Source organism: Mustela erminea, chromosome 3 (assembly GCF_009829155.1).
Source record: "Mustela erminea isolate mMusErm1 chromosome 3, mMusErm1.Pri, whole genome shotgun sequence".
NCBI lineage: Eukaryota > Metazoa > Chordata > Mammalia > Carnivora > Mustelidae > Mustela > Mustela erminea.
The window spans coordinates 104108553-104127236 of record NC_045616.1 but is presented as its reverse complement, the minus strand read 5'-3'; the positions used below and the strand labels follow the sequence as shown (position 1 = coordinate 104127236).

The window sequence follows — 18684 nt, the reverse complement described above, 5'->3', positions numbered from 1 at the left end:
TGTTGGAGCTTTCCCTGCCACCACATAGGAATTCCATGTTTACATTTCTGAGAATGAAAAATTAGCCACAATGTGCTTTTTCAAGTTCCCATTTTCTAGGGCTATGATATTTAAGTACCTTAGCTCCGTAGCAGTGTATGATTTGAAGAGTTTGATTTTAAGACTTTTAATATTAAAATACATAATAAAATTTTATTATCTAATTACAAGAGGGTTTAGCCTCTTATTAAAGTTGCTAAATCAGGCCTAGATTAGCATCATAATAACACAGTTTGACATGGAATACTCAAAAAGTCAAGTGCGAAGGAAGGGACAGGGTTTTTTGTTGTTTTAGGGGGTTTTCTCCTCCGCCCACCCCTTGCACAGTGTAACAAGGATGAAATGCATGTATGAAAACAAACGAGGAGCAATTTGGGACGCTGGAGAAGGAGTGGAGGTGTCAGCCTTGGACGGTACCCTTAGGCAAGGCAGCTGGTATATGTAGCCTTTTGTTTATCTGCTACTGGTTTATGTAGCCTTTAGGCCGGCCCCAGAAACAATCAGTCCTACAGGGTCAGCTGCTGGTCAGAAGCAAAGTAAGAAAAGATTCTGCGTTCAAACGCACAGCCATAATTTCTGTACAGCTGGCACCTGCTACTGGTGCACAGCATGAAGGTGAAAGGTCAAAGAGGCAGTTGTTCAAAGCTCAAGAATGGCTTAAAGGGACTTGTAGATTAATCTGCTTTATTAACTTCTGTATATTAGATAACTATTGCTGTGAATGACAGTACATCTTTTTTAATAAGTCGCATCTCTTTCTCTTTTAAATTAGCTTTTGAGTAATGAATATTAAATAGAAAGCATTTCAGGGGTAATTAAATGAAAACAGAATGATGTCATTTTACAATCATATTTGTATGTTTATAAAAGAGGGGATGTATAATGTTTTCCAAAGAGCTAAAAAAAAGAAAAAGGACCAGCTCTGCATAAAGAAGTATTTGAAATAAATAAGTCACATGTCCATTAGCCTTTGTGTTTAAACTAAAATATATGATGTAGTTTGTGACTTAGCATGAAGTCACTGGGTGCTAGTGGCTCAATTCGGCATTCCCAGGGGCTCTCACTATTTTCTTTATGAATTAAAGTGACTGCAATCTGTCACTGCTCTTTTATCTACAGTTTAGCACAGTTTTGCTGTGTAGTCATAGCCAATGTTCTCAGAATAGCAAAGGGGCTGTAAAAGATGAACAACAGCCATACCTTTTCCTTCACATTCCTGTAAAACAGAGAACATTGCATGTGGAAAAAAATGCAGAGTTTTACACAGGTTTCCCCCAAGATAATTAGGCATGCGTGGTAACAAATCTCTCACCCAGTATGGCAAATGGCAAGGAAAATGGTTTTTAGCCTCTTCATTAGCGGTGATTGGTATAATTGGCTATCATTGTAAATTAAAAGTTCCCGAAATGTATCCCTTCTTAAAGCCTTAGCAAGGAAGATTTCTACTCCATAAATGAAATACTGATACCAACTCTGAGGAAGTATCTCACAATCTGTATTCTTTTTTTTCTTCTTCTTCAGAGAGAGAGTGTGCGAAAGGAGGGGGTGGGGTGGGCAGAGAGAGAGAGAGAGGGAAAATCTTAGCCAGGCTCCATGCCTGATGCGGGCTCAATCTCAAGACCCTGAGATCATGACCTGAGCTGAAATCAAGAGTCAGACACTTCAGCGACTGGGTCACCTTAGCGCCCTCATAGTCCGTGTTCTAAAGGGATGGTTTTGTCTGCCCTCAGACGTTCTCCAGATGATGCCTGCCTGCTTATGCTGACACGGCGCAGGGAACAGCACTTAGCCCATATTTCACAAACAGAAGTCACTCAGGATTAGCATTCCCACGTTTTAGCACAAGCGTGGTCTTCATGCTCTGACCAGTGTTTCTGCGACATGTGAACATGCCGCCTGCATCCATCTTCCTGTGTCGTACCCAAGCCAGGGCGCAGCAGAAGGATCCTAAACTTGGGTGGATGGCACAGAGAAGCTGATAGAAAAGATAGAAGTGTTTCCTCACCCTTACACTCCAAAGTGAAAGAACTTCTACACCTCCTCCTTAAAGATCTAGATGTTTCCTGCAGGGTCGCTAAGACCTAGGAGGTCACTATGGAGGAGCAACTTCAGACACAGACAATGGTGGTGATGAATGATTATGATGAAAAAGAAGTGGAAAAATCTGCTAGGCTCTGTGCTAAGTGCTTAAATGTATATATTTATCAGTCATATTTATATTTGTATTCATAAGGTTTCGCTACTTTGGGAAGCAGATACTCGTTTCTGCATTTTATAATCAAAGTATCATAAGTGTAGCTTCAAGAAGTCAGGTAACCCAGCCACTATAACAGCTTCTAAGCAGCAGAACCTTTGTGCTCATAACCACTATGCAGTACTACTTGTCAATGCCCTAGAGACAGGATTGGTAGGGCAGGAGGGGGCAGAGTGGGGCACACAACATTCATTCATTTAAAAATCCTTGACTGAGCCAGGGCCCTTCCTTTGAGAACTGATGATATAAGAGGTAAGCACTTGACCCAGGTTGGCTGAGTCCTCTTCCTTAGACTTAGAAACTGGCATTAAGAAGAAGTTCATTTGACTTGAAGACTTGAAAAACCAAGAACCCTGTGGCAGCCATCCCCTGCTACATGCCCAGAGAAGTAGCCAGTCAACAGCAAAAGAAGAAAGCAGCGGGCACACTGGGGGATGTTGAAGGAGACTAGCAGCCCCAGAGAGACTGAGAAAGATTCCATCAGCCTTCCACAGCCACCAAGAGACCCAAGTGCACTGCCTAATCCAGGGGTCCTTGAGTCACCCCTTTTAGGCCTGACTTTTGTCTCTGGAAGTTGCTGTTCTCACAGCCAAAAGATTGTTGACTCAGGGAAGTGTGAGGAGAAAATGGACCAATGAGTACAGACTCACCTAATACAAAAAAGGTATTCAATAAATATGTAAAATTTGAAAAACAATGGACAGGAACCAGTAATATTTTTATGTCCCTGAGGAGAACATATCCCTATGTGCAGGTAATCTGTTCATACCGATGAAGGTGAGAAGTGTCCTTTCCAGGAAATCTGAAGGCCATGACTACACCCAAATCACCTAGATCTTCTTAGTCCCACATGTGTGTTCTGCCTTTCCTAGAGTTCCCCATGTGACATGCATTCTCAAGATCACAAACCCTCACTGGTGGAGACCAGGGAGGGTGGGGTAGGGAGGAGCAGGTACAGTGTCATTTGGATTTTATTCTTGGCCCCAAATTGACTTGTCCCTTATTCTTCCTACGCATTCCAGGCATCACCATGAGAATAAACGTTAGGACTCTCTCCATTGATGTGTCTTTACACCTCATGTCTCCTCTGAGTCTCACAGCAACTCTCATGAGACAGTAGGGCAAATGTGGTTTATTTTCTGAACTTGGGAGTATAGAGGTACATCCCCCAGATTACATCCACAGTACCTGTATGGGACAACTGTGCAGGGGTGCTGGGAGGCAAATTCACACAGCCAGTAAATAGCAGTGCTGAGACTATAACTAAGGCTTGTTGTCTCTAGATCTCGCATACTTTTTATCGCACCAAGTCTTCCCAGGGCTTTAACCTACTCTGCTCTCCTGGCATTTCTCCCACCTTTATCTTTCCAAGTGGCATTGTGAATGGTATGAGAAATTGAGTTTCTTGAAAGAATGGCACTGTGTAAAGTGAGGGTCAGCTTAATGATGGCTTGATTTATTCATTTTACAGTTGTACCTGGTTTTTCACATACTTGAAGGGTAAACAATGGGAAATTTTTCCAAAGCATATAAGTGTGTGCCAGAGTTGTGAACTGAACTTTCGTATTCATTTCCAGTCTTAATTCTTAGAAAGTTTAATCAGCAGCAACCACTGGGGAGGCTTTGAGCTCATTTCATATGTTCAAGAAAACAACTTCTTTGATTACAGTCTGATCACTACTTACAGAACAAGGTAGAGTTTCCCTAGTCCTCTGGCCTGTCATGAGGACAGGCCTCTGGCCTGCTACCTTGTACGCTTTGCACCCAAGAATACTCTTGTATGTTAATTCTTCACCCCTTGTCATGCCTGGGAAGATGCAGGGAATGCTTTCAGATGGATGAATTTCCGTCCTTTCAGAGTGTTGAGTTGAGAATTCTGTATTTGTTAGGATTTTCTGCTTTACTGCAATCAGAACAGATTTTTCAGTCAACGTACCTGGCTTTGAATACTTCTGTGTCCTTGGGATAGTTACTTTACCTCTTTAGATATACCAGCATCTCCACCAGGGCACTTCTCAGCCTTACTGGAACTGGCCCCCAGGATCAGGTAGTTGAATTAGTCCCTCCTGAGGTCTTAGGCCCAGACTCCCCAAGACTTTAGCCAAGACCCCTCGCCTTAGCTCTTTCCCATTCTGTCACTCCTCAGCCCACCGTGTAACTCAGAACATCACTACCGTGGAAAAGGAAAATTCAAGTGCATGCTTAGTTGAGGTCATGTGAATGAGGAATGTGAAGCCAACTGCCAGGAAGGAGCGATGAGAAGTGCAAGGCCTGGAGAGAACGCTCTCAGGCCCCAGAGAGACCCACCAGAAAGAAAATCCTAAGCAAGAGCTCTGTGTTAATGCCCGTACTTAATGTGGCATCTAGTTTTAGATAGGACGAAGAAGTTCCACTCAAGGAACTAAAAGCGTCAATTAGAGTTAAGTGCATTTAGGGATGACTTCTCAGAGACCCTTTAGGATTGGAAGGAAACGACTTGATGGGTGGGCAATAAGACATTGATAAAATACTCAGGCTCCAGGAGCTTCTTAAGGCCACGAGGACCACATCTTAGTCCATTCCATACCACAGTGCCTGGCACATAGTAGGCTCTCAGTAAGTCTTTGAACATTGAATATGTGTGAGAAATGAAGAGGGAGAGGAAAAGCAGGAGGGAGAAGCCCCCAGCATGACACCCGACACATAGGAGGCGCTTACTACTTATGTGTTGCCTGTGTGCACCTGGCACAGAATGAGAGCCACCAGTGGAATATCAGGGACTGGAAACATGTGCAGGTAATGTGAGGGGCTCGTAGCCCCCCAGAGGCCTGGCCTGGCCTGTTCTGGAGTCTGCACTTGAAGGGACAAGTTCTACCCTCAGCCAAGGCTGGGCTCATATCCCACAGAGGGAGCTAACCCTCCCTCCCCAGCCCCATCTTCTTCCTGAGCCCCCCTGCCTCACAGAGAGGCTGGAAACAAATTGACAGAAACCTGGAGGAAAGAAACTCAAGTGATTTAGGAGAATGGAAGGTCTGGCTTATGGGGCCAGATTAAAGAAGCTAAATATGTATAGCCTGCCTAAGTGACAACTAAACAGGGCATTTGATAAGTCTATAAATACTTGGGAGATGTCACTGCCAAGAAGGAGAGGGAATTACTTAGCATGGCACAATGGAGTATTGGCATAATGGGATATTATTAAGAAAGGGAAAATGAAGGTTGAACATCAATAAAAAGCTTCCTGACGAAGAGAACCATTCCTGACAGGGGACACTATTACTTTATGCACTGCGGACCAAGGGAAGTAATGGCAGTGCCATTTCTCAGGGTCCTGGCCACAGAGCCAGCAAAGAGGGAGCCGAGATCTGCCCCCACTGCTGTGCAGGCCAGGCAGGTAACCTGTGTCTGTGGCCTCCTGATCCTAGAACAGAAACAGAGCTGCCTCTGTAGACGGATGGGAAGTCAGACGGCCCAGGCCTCCTAAAGGAGCAGACCATCAGCAGAGGGCCTCGACCAGCAGTTTGTCCTTCTGAGTCATTCTCAGTCATTTACCTCAAGTCATTCACCTTGAATGGCACCCCATTGCCTGCAAGATAAGGCCCGTTTTGTAGCACCCATTACTAGGCCCTTCCCAAGATCTGGCCCCTGTCCACGTAGTCAGCCTCTCTGGCCACCAGCGGCCACTCCACACTGACCCCCTCCAGTCCCACAGAACTGCTTGTTGTCCCCCAAACATTTCTCCAAACCTTTGCCCCTGCTCGCCCTCCTTCCAACCTGTGTGCCTGTCAGACTCGGTTTATTTTCTCCCACAGCTCCCCATGTCACCTGCGAAGCCTTCCTGGCCTGGTCCCCACCCCAAGACAGAGTTCTTCAGCCTCCTCTGGTCTCTTAAAGCCTCCTGTGCTAGCTTCTGTGTGTAGGACTTTCTCTGTTGGGTTGTCATGGTTTATCAACTGTGCATCTCCTTCCCTACCCGACTGTGAGCTCTTTGAGGGCTGGGACTGTGCCTTGTTCATCTGTGTATCCCCAGGTTGTGACACAGAGCTTGGCACAGAGTACGTCGTCAGTAAACATCTGAATAAATCAGGGAGCAGGGATCTAGTCCTATCATTCCTCAGGCTTCCTATGTAATTCTTAGGGCAAAAGAGCTTCCAAATCTCGGTAACTCTTTGAATCATCTCCTTGGCCTCCTGGCCAGCACTCTGCCATTTAGACGACTATAAATAAAAACCCTCAAATCTGAAAGGCAGTATGCTGTCCTCTGTGGTTTAAACATAAACTCTAGACTAATCTTTAATGGAAAATGCTTCTGAGGGCCCTGTGAATGTGCCACAAAAATACTTTTTTCTCCTCACACAAAATCATTTGAACATAATAAGTAAGATAATCCTCTGCTGTTGGTTATGATGATTTTTAGGTCCATCTAACTAAATCCCTTCAGGAAATCTGGGAGAATGTAGTGACAGATGAGAGACAATGAAACATTGACCCTCCTCCTGTAAGGATAATATATTTATTATGAAATACAATATTCATTGCACTCTGCTTGGATGGCTGTACGAGATGCCCTCGTGCCATTATGCCTGATGTTGCGCTGTTTTGAAATACGATATTCATTGGGAAATGTTGTGATGACTGTTCAATAAACTAGCATGCTATTTCCCACTCCCTTCCCTGCTTCTGAACGGCAGTGGTTAGAGTTTACTTTATCACTGAATATTTAATATAAACATGTGCTTGTAGTCTTCTCCGTCGTGCATGTGTACGTCTGCCGGCTGGGTTGTCTCGCAGCTCCTGATGTTCCGAGTTCACTGTTGAACTGTTAGTCTGCAGATCCTCTCCACTGCCCTTAGCACTCCAAGGACCATCTGGCGCCCAGCCCCTTTTCTCCATGGGCAGTCTTGCATTTGAGGCCTAAAGCTCTGACTTTATCTACAGCTTTAGTGGCAGGTTATATTTCTTGGAAAGATTTCATTGCCTGGGGAAAAAATGGGGTATACACTCAAGGATTCTGACCACTCCTCTTTGTCTCTGCTACCAGCCTTGGTGGGGCCCTCGCCTTCTCTCGGCTGGACTGTTGCAGTAGTATCTAAATGTGCTCCCTTGCCTCTGGTACCGACCCATGGTTGCCTTGCTCCGGTCTCCCATCGGTAATTGTTCTAGATCCCAGAGCTCAGCATTATTCAGGAATCCTTTGAAGGCTACCCGTTTTGCACTGGCCCAAACCCACTTCTGCATTTAGTGTGACAGCACAGGCCTTTTTTTTTTTTTTAAGATTTTTATTTATTTATTTGACAGAGATCACAAGTAGGCAGAGAGGCAGTTGGAGGGGAGGAGCAGGCTCACTGCCGAGCAGAGAGCCTGATGCGAGGCTCCATCCCAGGACCCTGAGATCATGACCTGAGCCGAAGGCAGAGGCATAACCAGTGAGCCACCCAGGCGCCCCAGCACAGGCCTCTTAGAACCTGGACCCTGCCCAGCCTTCAGCTCCCCGCCCTCAGCTCTGCTTTCTATTCAAAAGAGGAGGCTAACTGTTCCTCAGACATCCCAAGCCCTGTCTGCTTTGTCTTTTCTCATTTTATTTCCTCTTCATGATATATCCTTCTTCCCTGCTAATGCTTATATATATCTTTTAAGGTTCAAGCTTAATATCACCCATCCTATGAAGATTGGCTGTTCTTTTTAGACAGAAACATAGCACATGTGCCCCTCTCTCTTGAGTTTGTACACATATTTGCTAATTGAGGGCCCCCCAGAGGCTAGTAGAGGCCATTGAGGTTCTAGAACCTGGCTGTGTGGCAGTCATTCATTTGGGAATAAAAATTAGAGGGAAATGGCTGTGAAGGTGAAGGTCGTTCCTCTACATAGAGATTTTCCCACCATTCCCACCCAGAGGAAACGTAGATGATGTTTTTGACAAGTGATGCTTAATTTTTATATCGAGTGGAAAGTGTTCTGTTTGATGCTGGCAAGAGAAGAGTGAGAAAGAGTTTCCCAAATAGTGCTGAGTGGCAGGGCCTGCAGACTCACAGTGCCCCAGGTTTTCTGGTTTTATTTGAATGCAGCAAGCTGCTTTATGAGATCTGCAGCCACTTGAAATATGATTTACTACTCGTAAAAAGTTTCAAATGGATAATGAAGATTCAAGAATGAGACTCAGAGTGTAGCGTAGTCAATTTTGCTGCTCTTGCTCTCCAGTACGTCTCTGCCATTGAAATGAATTATTTATTATAATTTATTTCAACCATGGAAAATAAAACTGTTTTCATTGTGATGTGCGCTGTAACGTTCAGAGTAGACACATTACAGGCAGTACTCTCAATTAATTAATCCTGAAGTTTCATTCCAACTTTATCTTCTTTCGTATAAGCCAGAAGACTGGCAGGTAATTCTTTCCCCGATAAACGATGATTAAAATGAATGTCTTCAGAACTAGGGGTAATGTTGGTAATGGAGAAAATTGAAACAACAGCAAAACCAGGTTGAGTATTTCCTTAGATTTTACAGTGGATGGAAGAGTTTCTTTAATATCCTGGGCGATTTATCACTTGGAGGAAAAGCATCCTTTAACTTTGCATAGGAGGGGGCAGAGGAAGAGAGTGCTGTTGGTTTAAATGTGCAGAAATGCGTCGCTAATGTATGACCAGAACCAGATGAGTTAACCAGGCCTGCAATCCTGGAATGCCGTTATTGGTAAAAAGATGTTTTGCTTTTTTTTTTTAAGCTTCGAGAGCAAATCTAGCATTGTGCAAAGGCCAAGTAGGCAGGACTCTGAGATGATTTTCCAAGGGGAATGGGTCACCCGTAATTGATTGAAATCTTGTTTCTTTAAAAATAAGAGGCTCACCGCATCTTGCATTTTGTTAGGGTTTGTTTTGTTTGTTTGTTTTGTTTTTTCATTTTAAGTGCTAAATAGTTGCTAGTATTATGAAGCTGTAAAGGCACAATAAGAATTTAGGAAAGTGCTTAATATTCACAGACATTAAAAGATTTAGCGTAACATAGATGATGGGGCTTAGTTAATCCAGGCTGGAAAATAACGTGCTTATTTGTCCATTGCTTTCATTTTTCATAACATTCCGCTAATATCACATCAGTAGACAGCAGACGAAGAGAACAATTGATTCCTTTTCCCTAAAGATGACTAGTATCTAATTTGAGGAGGATCACATTTCAATATCTGCTGTGCACATGGCCTCAGGAACAGCACTCGGTAATGACAGCAACTGCCTTACTTTCACAAGCACTGAAAACCTGGAAGCTTTTCCTCCTTTGGCAGCATTCAGATTCTCCCCGATCCTGGATCTCCATCCCGGACAAGGGGCTCTGGAGAAATGACTGTGGAGATGGGTAGAAGTTTCCTCTGCTTGCTCAGATCTGACTGCACTATCCCAGCAATACTGGTTTTGGCTCATTGTTTTTAGCTGGGGCCAGCCTTCCCTCTCCTGTCTTACTGGCCTTCTGGAAGGCCAATTGTGTACGCCAAGAGATTGCTGAGACACACGACCCGCTCTTCAGTTTTGGGTCCATTTATCATTGGTCGTTCTTCAAAACTTCAGCTCACTGTGTCAAAATCCAGAACATTCCAGCTTGGCCAGTGGTGTAGAGAATTTTGCATTCTATTTCTTTTCCCTTTAAGACCCCTTTCCTGACTGATTAAGACTCCTCCTTCTGCAGACATGCCCTCTTGGCCAAGCCCAGACCATCCTTGCTTTGTCTTCTTCCCTCCACTTAGATCCGGGCACAGGAGGGCTTTATCCGGGGCCTCTCACCTTTCCTCTGGCTGTCCTTCCTTTGTCAGACCAAAGCTTCCCTCTCAGGCCCTGTTTCTACCTCTCTAGGACAAGACCGATGACTCTCATCCCATTCCCATTTTCCATTTCCGGGAGGAGCAGGCAGCAAAGTCGCAGTGTAACTGAAGTGTGCACAGAGGGGGCCGGAGAAGGAGGAGGGGGCGTTCCCCTCCCTACATCCGGGCTCCCGTCCCTGCAGTACCAGGCTTCATGGCGTTGCTCCAGCTTCAGGGTTTTGTCTTCCTGACACAGGCCGGGAGCAAGAGGGAGGGTTAGCGTCTCCTCCTCTAGTTTTCAGAACTCTGTGGAATGGCTTTTAGTTGCATTATTCAGTAGGCGCTAAGATTGCTAACAGTGAAAAGCGTTCACCTTGTAGGGAACATTGTAACACAAAGGAAATTAGCTTAATTTACTAATGTTCTCAATGATGTTAATTTAAATTACTGTGTACATGGTACTTTTGGTGGGAGGGAAATTGTTATTTTTAGGAAAACATTCAGTGGACCATTTTCCAGAGACAGTCTATTAATTATGTCTACTGTTGTTCATCTTGAGAGTCTGAAAATCGGTTCACCACATTTCTAGAAGCATCAGGTAGGAGGCAGGAAGATCTGCATGCTCTCCAGGACCTGCTGGCCTGGACTCTCATCGTGGGGATTCCAGCAGCCATTCCAGTCTCAAAGGAGACAGCAGAGGAGATACGTGTGATCCAGGAGGCCCACAGAAGGTGCCAGAGTAATCATGCCCAGAAGCGAGCCTCCCCACCCACACCAGCAGGGCCCCGGCAGACTGCAGCAGGAGCAGGACACATGGCCTTGGTCACTGCCACTGATGGTCGCCGCCCTGCTATGGACTGCAGCAGGCAGCAGTCTGGCATGATGGCACATACATGGCCTCGGGACGGAGGCAGACCCTTGGATGTACCTGAGTTCTCCCTCGCATCCCAACAGCTGTAGCCTGATGCCTCGAGCAAGTAACTCATCGGGCACAACCTCTCTTGGGTGCACGTGCTGGTCAGTAGAGATGATGGTGCATTAGCCTTCGGCCTTTGTGGCCCCACAAGGGCTCTCCTGGGGAGCTGCTGGCTGGAGGGACACCAGCGGCTTAGGAGAGTTCTCAGGCTCCGAGCACAAAGGCAAGATCCTTGGAAATGAACAGTGTATTAATTTAGGTATTTACCCATTTCAGATTTTTGCCAGAGATTGAGGCCAGAACTTTCTGTTTTTTATACTATCCCCTTTCAAAATGTTCTTTAGCCTTTTATACTTTTGCTCTTGATAGTTCATTCTTCCTTTCCCGTTCATTCATTCATTCATTCACGTATCCATTGTTTCCTTCAGTCGCTATTTCCCAAGCCTCTGCTGTGTGCCAGATGCCATGCCAGGCCCTAGGGATACAGAGTCTGCAGTCCCTCCTTGTCTCAGCTCCCAGGAATTTACGGACTAGTCTCACAACCAGTCATCACCCCGCACTCACAGGGGCCATGTGACCCCCACCATCCTGCTCTACCCAGCTTCTAGAGCCACTGAGCCTCCACCTTCCTTAGAGTGCAGACTCACCAGCTCGCAGCAAAGCCTGCAACACAGGCCCCATCTTTGCTTATTCTACAACAGCAGGAGACAAAACATGAGAGCGTGTGGTCACCACCTTGCTGCTGGGAGAGCGCAACCAGCATATCCGGGTTGCAGGGTCCACTGTGCTTCAGGCTTGTGCCCAGACCAGAGCATCCTAAGGCGGAAGCAGAGGAGAGGGGCCGAGGGGTGGATGGAGATCCAGATGGCCCAACATTAGTTTGTCTTACCTTTCCAAGTCAGGTATTTGTGGTAGCTTTGTGTTTGATTTGGAAGATGATGAGCCTTCAGACGAGCAGAAACCCTGTCATTCAGACTCCATGCTAATACATGTGTCAGAACAAACAGGGATGGTCTGGAGACTCATTGCTATGGTGGGTTATCTTTTGACTGCAACTCTCTGTCAAGTTAGGTAATTGTGAGGAGACTATGATCTCATTTATCTGAACATAATCAAGACATGAAATGAGGTATTTCCTTGAGCCCTGAAATTCCATTAGGTCACACCACAGAGGGAAACCATAGATTCCATAAAGGAACACAAGTAATTATGGAATGCCTACTGGGCAGCAGACACAGTACAAAATGCTTGACACAGATGAAGGAAGCCAGTCCTCCCAGCAACCCTTCAGAGTAGTTGTTATAATCTCCCGTTTTACAGGTAAGGAGATAAAGCCTCAGAGAAGTGAAGGGACTCGCCCAGCATCTGAGTTAGGTAAGTGGCAGGCCTGGATTTGGCCTCCTTTCTGGCCGGCTCCAAAGCCTGTCCCTACCACATCATGCTGGTTTTGTCTCATGGAGGGACATTTCCTGCAAACTCACACCAAAGCCTGTGGGGAGAAGGGAGGAGAAAGAGTAAGTGCTGGGGCAATGTGGATTATGGTTTTCCTAAGTGGACCAAGCCACATAGCTCCTCTTCCCGAATGGTCCCTTCCCTGGCTGGGCAGAAGAGTGGCTTGGGTTAATACAGTGGGTAATGTGTGTGTTTTAGACATGGACCCTGGAAAACGAGGCCTCAGTTGGGCAGATCACGAATGGCCATTACAGCCATCCTGTAACAGTATGGGGGTGAGCAGAAGTTGGGGAGTGGGGGCCTGCTGGATCCTGTGGAATCCAGACTTTCAGTTGCATTATGTGACTCCGTGCAGGCTAGGGCGCCCGGGTGCAGCGTCGCCAAGGGCGCCCCCTTTTGAGCCTGCATGTGTCCGTGTCATTGAGCACAGAGAGCCTTCTGCCAGAGATTTTGCAGGACCTGGATCAGGATTCTGTAGGTAGGCATTTCACCCACTATCCTTCCAGACTGGCAGCGGGGGAGCTTGTCCAAAGGAATCCGCGGCATCGCTTCTGCTGTCCCCTCCCCCCGCAGCTGCCACGTCAATAGCACTTGAGTACATTTGCTCACTAATCTCTATTTTTGCAGAAGAGTAAAAAAATTTTTTTTTAAAAATCAGACATTTTAGCCAACTTTATTTTTAGAAAAGTATTTTATTCAAACATCGCCTTACTTATTACAGACATAAATACATGCATTCAGACAAATGAATCCACGGAGGGACCGTATAAAGTAATTGGCACATCACTTCAGGATTGCTTTGTCAGTTACTGGAGGAGTTTGGTGCCTCTGACTTTAATCTTTTCCATTAAAATATCCATTCTGCCTTCAGATTGCGAAGCCCGTAATATTTTAGACCGTCTCTGTAGATCTGTTAGTTTTGCTTGTCAATTTAATTTGTGGCTCTCTGACTTTGGGTGGCTTGTCAGATCGTACATGGGAACAAGTGATGTTCAGCGGGCTGGGCTTGCGTCCCTTGCCTCTCCCCTGAGAGCCTGGACATACAGTAAACGTGGAGTTGGCCAGCATCCCCTGCAGCCAGCCTAACCGTCAGGATGATGAGGATGATGTACGGGGCGGCAGATGTTTCGAACTACAGAGATGCCCATTACTGTTGTTATCATGTACCTTAAATGTTTATGGCACTTTTTCCTCTCTGCAACACTTTTTTATTTCCACCATCTCATTTGATTCTCAGAGCTTTCTTGGGCTAGATTATTATTTCCCTCCTGATAGCTAATGAAACTGACACAGAGAGAGAGAGAGGTTCAGTAATTGGCCTGAGATCGCTGGGCAGATTGGATTGCAGAAGTGCAGGGGACAAGAGCAAGCATCACCAGAGCCCCTTCAGGGATCATGTGGGTGGTAGCTTTCCCACATAACCACCATCTCCGCTGTGCTCTTTGGGGCACAGGAGCTCTGGAGCTGTGGATACAGAAGGACTAGAGATGGGAGGTAAAGTGTCCAAGGAAAGGCAAGTGTACCATCAGCTGCACACAGGGGACCGAAGCTTGCTTCCCTGCCACTTGCCCAGACTGTTGTAGGAACCCCAACCCTGGCCTTCGTCCTTTAATATCACCTGCAACTGCACGCTTTCTACTATCTCCGAAGGGATCTTGCTTAAGTGCAGATCTGAGCGTCTCTCCTTTACCACAAACCCATCACGGGCTCCGCCTTCATCACGATGAAGTCCAGGCTCCGCAGCATGGTCTGCCAGCCTGGCCCTGAGTCTGGGTTCTCTGGCTCCCGTCTCTTCTCCCCTGCCACACTCAGTTTTTCCCCAACCTCCTTTTGCATGGCCTTCTGTCCCCAGAACACATGTACGGTGCTCTCCTTAACCCGTACCTTCTCTATGGAATCTTCGCTGCCTTCTCAAAGACCCAGAAGCATCCCTCCCTCCACTGCTATCCCACTACCGTTGGCCTCGCCCGATTTCTAGCTATCTCTCTGCTCTGTGCTCTGCCCCAGGAAGCGTCTAGCTCCCCCAGGGCAGAGGTCACAGTAGATGCCTATTCTCTGACCTCCCTTAGGTGTATTGAGACTTTGAATTTAAGAGGATGCATTTGTATGTACATATAAAAGTGAAGTGAGTGAGTGAGCTAGTGAAAGAAGAACAGATGAGCCTGAGCCCGCAGGAAACGGGACCTTCTGAGGTCATGTGGAATGTGTCCCATTTCTCCCTCACTCTGAGAGATGTTGCCCCTTCATAACGTGACCTCTGGTGAAGTGAGAGGCAAGAAGTCGCCTCCTGGCGATTTGCATGGAGGAAAGTATACCAGGGTTGAGGGTCAGAGACTGACCCTCTTAGCTCTGTAACCTCTGACTTCTGCCCACCGAGAAGTTTCTCACTGAAGATTTTGGTGGTAGAAGCTCTTCCTCTTGGCCAAGAGTTCCTCCATGCAGCAGTATAGGCTTACAGGGTCAAAACTCTTTGTCCAAGAAGAGCCTTCGTGGCTGTTGGCACGATATAGGGTAGAAGGTGAGCCCACGACAGACCTGGGGTTGGGGGGACCTCGGAACTAAGGTCATCATTTGACTCTGTCTTCTAGATGATGTCTGTCCTCATGAACACCATTGTCTTTGAAGACTGTCGGAACCAGTGGTCAGTATCCAGGCCTCTGCTGGGGCTCATCCTGCTCAACGAGAAGGTAAGTGTGATTGCAGGAATGTCCACAGGAGATGGCCCATGGGCGGGGAGGGAGAAACTGTACGCCAGGCCGAGCTGCAACAGGAAGAACAGAAGGAACAACGGAGCTTGAGCTGGAACCTTGAGCACTCTGGGGCAAGGCCATAATCCCCCAGATGGCCCTTCCCCAGAGGCCTCAGCTCTTCTTCAGGTAAGTGAAGGCCTCAAGACCAGCTCTTCTGGAACCCAAAGCCGCCACACGCTGGGCAGGTGGTTTGCTCAGTAGTGCTTCAAGCTCCCCCTCATGTCCTTACCCCGTTTCCTATGGAATTCCAAGCTGCAACTCTTTCTGCTCCCCACTGGCGTACATGGTCATCGTCCCTTCAGGGATTCAGTGCAGAACCAGCACCCTCCACCTGAAAGCACAAGTCTCCAGCTCATACGTGCACTTGCCACCGTGGGCAGCCTCCTAGGCCCTCCAGCTTCTTCCTCCTGAACCACCCCCCGTCTCCCCAGCAGTCAGGAGGAACAGTGCATTACTGCTCGGGAGAATGAATTGTCTATACAATAAGATAGTACTGGGGAGAAAGACAGTGAGATTAGAGGCAGCCGCATACATTAAAATTCAAACTGAAATCCCAGCCTTGGAAGGAAACTAATAGAAGAAGAAAATATATCAAAAAGAGAAGAGCTGTCTCATCATTCACCTGTGCTGAAGTATCCAATTTTAGCCACATTCAATAGCACTGTCATTCATCTTCCCTCGGCGTTATTGTGATTTAAATCCAAGCTCTATAAAAGAGAGCAGTTCTTTTAAAATGATTGAGAGGGAATAAGGGCAAATTCAGTGTTTAGAAAAAGCTTATGACATCACAATATTATACTTTACTGATGGAGGCAATATTTCATGGTTTGGGATGAAAAACTAATAATTTTCTATTTGGTGTGAGTCACTGCATCATTATAAAAGGGAAAAATAAGTAGTTTTGTGCATTCCCAATCTTGTTCAGGAAGACATTGTGGTTTAAGTGTAATGCCTCTGATATATAGTATTTAAGTATTAGTCTGACTACATATTAATTATGTGTGTTTTTGATGTGGGCTGTTTTAATGTATGATGGAAATTAAATATCATGCTGTTTGGGCTGGGAAGGATAAACACATGACTGGCAAAATGTTGTCTTTGTGCGGAAATTAAGCCGTTTCCAATGATGAGGAGCTGTGTGTTGCGCAAGAGCTTGTGTATGTAGAAGCCCGCAGACCCCAGCAGAGGGGAAGGGCAGTGCAGCTCTTCGTCACCGGGTGTGACAGGTGCATTTCTTAGGGCCAGAAGGCCCTTTCAGAAGGAAACAAGCCCCTCTAGCGCCCGGCCTCAAGGGAGCAGACCCAGCCTCAGCCAGCGGACAGACACTCGGGACCAAGTCCGGGCTTGTGTGAGGAGTAAGTCACGAAAGCCAAGGACAATGACGAAACCTGATGGGGGACCCTGGGCCTTTCCTCCAGCCACCCCAAGTCCTCCCTTGTTAGTCTTCTCTCCTGCCTCAGAGGAGAAGAGCCCTTCCTCTTTCAGCCTTTCCGTGATGAGTGGAGATGAGAGTCAGGAAGACCTTCACGTGCTTGGTCCCCCACAGAGGGCCTAGATTGTTCCGTGATGGGAGAACAATTATCACAAGAGATCTTTATGAGAAGGGATAATACAGTTACACCTTGAAACGGAGCTATTGCTTTGGCTTAAAGTTCAAAGTGGACCTGGACCGAGGCTCCTTTGAGAGTGAGGAGCGCTGAGCGGAGGGAGTAGGTCGAGACCCTCCCCCACAGCTCTCTCAGGGGCTCAGGTCTGGCATCCAAGCCCTGAGGCTATTCTTTCTCCCCACAGTATTTCAGTGAACTGAGGGCAAGTCTGATAAACAGCCAGCCTCTCCCCAAGCAGGAGGTCCTTGCCCAGTGCTTCAGGAACCTGATGGAAGGAGTAGAGCAGAACCTGTCGGTCAAGAACAGAGACAGGTAAGCCCTGCCCAGTAGGCTTAGCGTCTGTGGCTTGTGGAAAACAACTGGATCGTGCTGACACTGAGCACGCACTCAGGTGGCTTTTCTGTTACATCTTGTAAGCCTCGACTCGGCTTATTTCCATCCAATACATATTACTAGGTATTTGCTTTTTTTTTTTTTTTTTTAGATTTTATTTATTTATTTGACAGCGCACACACAAGCAGGGGGAACGGCAGACACAGGGAGGGGGAGAAGCAGGCTCCCCACTGAGCGGAGAGCCCGATGTGGGACTCAATCCCAGGACCCTGGGATCATAACTTGAGCCAAAGGCAGACACTTAACCAACAGAGCCACCCAGGTGTCCCTATTTGCTTTTGTTTTAAGCACATGCTAGGCACTATATAGAGAAGCGGGGATTAGTAAAATGCAGCCTGTACCCTTATGCACCCTATAATCCAGCAGAAGATAGGAAAAATAACTCATTGAAAAGGTCAAAAGAAGGAAAGCTCAGAACTGCTATGAAGGACAAGGAAAGCTTTCCCGGTGTTTGAACAAACACAGGCTTAGAGGTCAGCCGGACTCCACTTTAAATTTTATCCCTGCCCTCTACAGGCTGTGTGGCAGTGAGTAAGGCAGTCAGCTGCTCTGATACTCAGTGTGCTCGCCAACAGAATGGTTGTGATAGTGAAAGGACAGAATGTAGTAAAGCATGGCACCTAGGACATAGGAGCCATAGTAAACGTGAGTTCCCTCCTCTGCCCAACCTTTAAAAGTGGCTGGTTTTACAGTTGCCAATGAGATCTAAACGAAAGGAACCCAGACTTATCATCCGTTCATTTATTTAGAGCACAAAACTTTATTGAGCAGCGACTGTGTGCCAGCATTGAGGATAACATTGGTGAAATACTTGTTCAAGGTTTTTGCCTTGCCTCCATTAGAAGCTTCTAATGGAGGAAACAGACCATAATGAACAATGTAGGAAGAAAATGTTTTCGGGGCCTGGGAGGGATTGCCTGCACCATCTCTTGTAAAAGTGGTAACATTCAGATGCTTCCCCATTTGAAATGTGAGTCATCCGTCATCCCAATAACCACAGTGACGTGTGGTGGTCCCCAGCCTGGGCCCTGGCGGTACAAGGCCAAGTCGGATAGGCTCTGCAGACACACCCTTGACTGCTCATCCCATGCCATGATCCTCTGGCAGGCAGAAGAGACTGAATGAATGGGGACACCATAGGTGCCAGAAGGGGGGAGATTGCATCACTTGAGGCTTGGGAATTGGAGTATCCCCTCCTGAGCTGCTCTGTAAAATGATGCCAGACAGCCCTCCTGTTTAAGAGAATACAGATGCTTTCCACGTGCCATGCACTAGGGTGAGTACATACAGGCATTGTCTCAACTGAGTCAGTGAATTCTCACTTCCCACAATCCCATGAGGTAGCTATTCCAGTTGGGCCCCAACAAGCGGCTAAGTATTCATCCAAGATCACCCCACTAAGAAGTGGTGAAGCCAGGATTCGAATCCAGGTAATATAGCCTGGTTTTCTCATCTACAAAGATAGGATACGAATACTGACCTTTGGGAAGACTTGTGATGCCTAA

At 46.6% G+C, this 18684-nt stretch overlaps 1 protein-coding gene and 1 long non-coding RNA gene across 8 annotated transcripts in view; one reads left to right on the top strand and one right to left on the bottom strand.

Annotated features, from left to right (window-relative positions):
• The window catches only part of RANBP17 (RAN binding protein 17), a 314133-nt gene that overhangs the window by 294684 nt on the left and 765 nt on the right, over positions 1-18684 (top strand). For 6 of the 7 annotated variants that reach the window (XM_032337027.1, XM_032337025.1, XM_032337024.1 and 3 more), the window contains 2 exons: positions 15018-15116; positions 16971-17098. In XM_032337027.1, the coding sequence (XP_032192918.1) occupies positions 15018-15116; positions 16971-17098 (227 nt within the window). Of the gene's footprint in view, positions 1-15017; positions 15117-16970; positions 17099-18684 lie in introns of those variants that run through there. The other variant, XR_004284119.1, reaches the window with a different exon arrangement.
• LOC116586716 lies at positions 15098-16975 on the bottom strand. The gene is made up of 3 exons (XR_004284120.1): positions 15802-16975; positions 15409-15510; positions 15098-15190 (listed from the first exon to the last, which is right to left on the bottom strand). It is a non-coding gene; the product is annotated as an uncharacterized LOC116586716 (long non-coding RNA).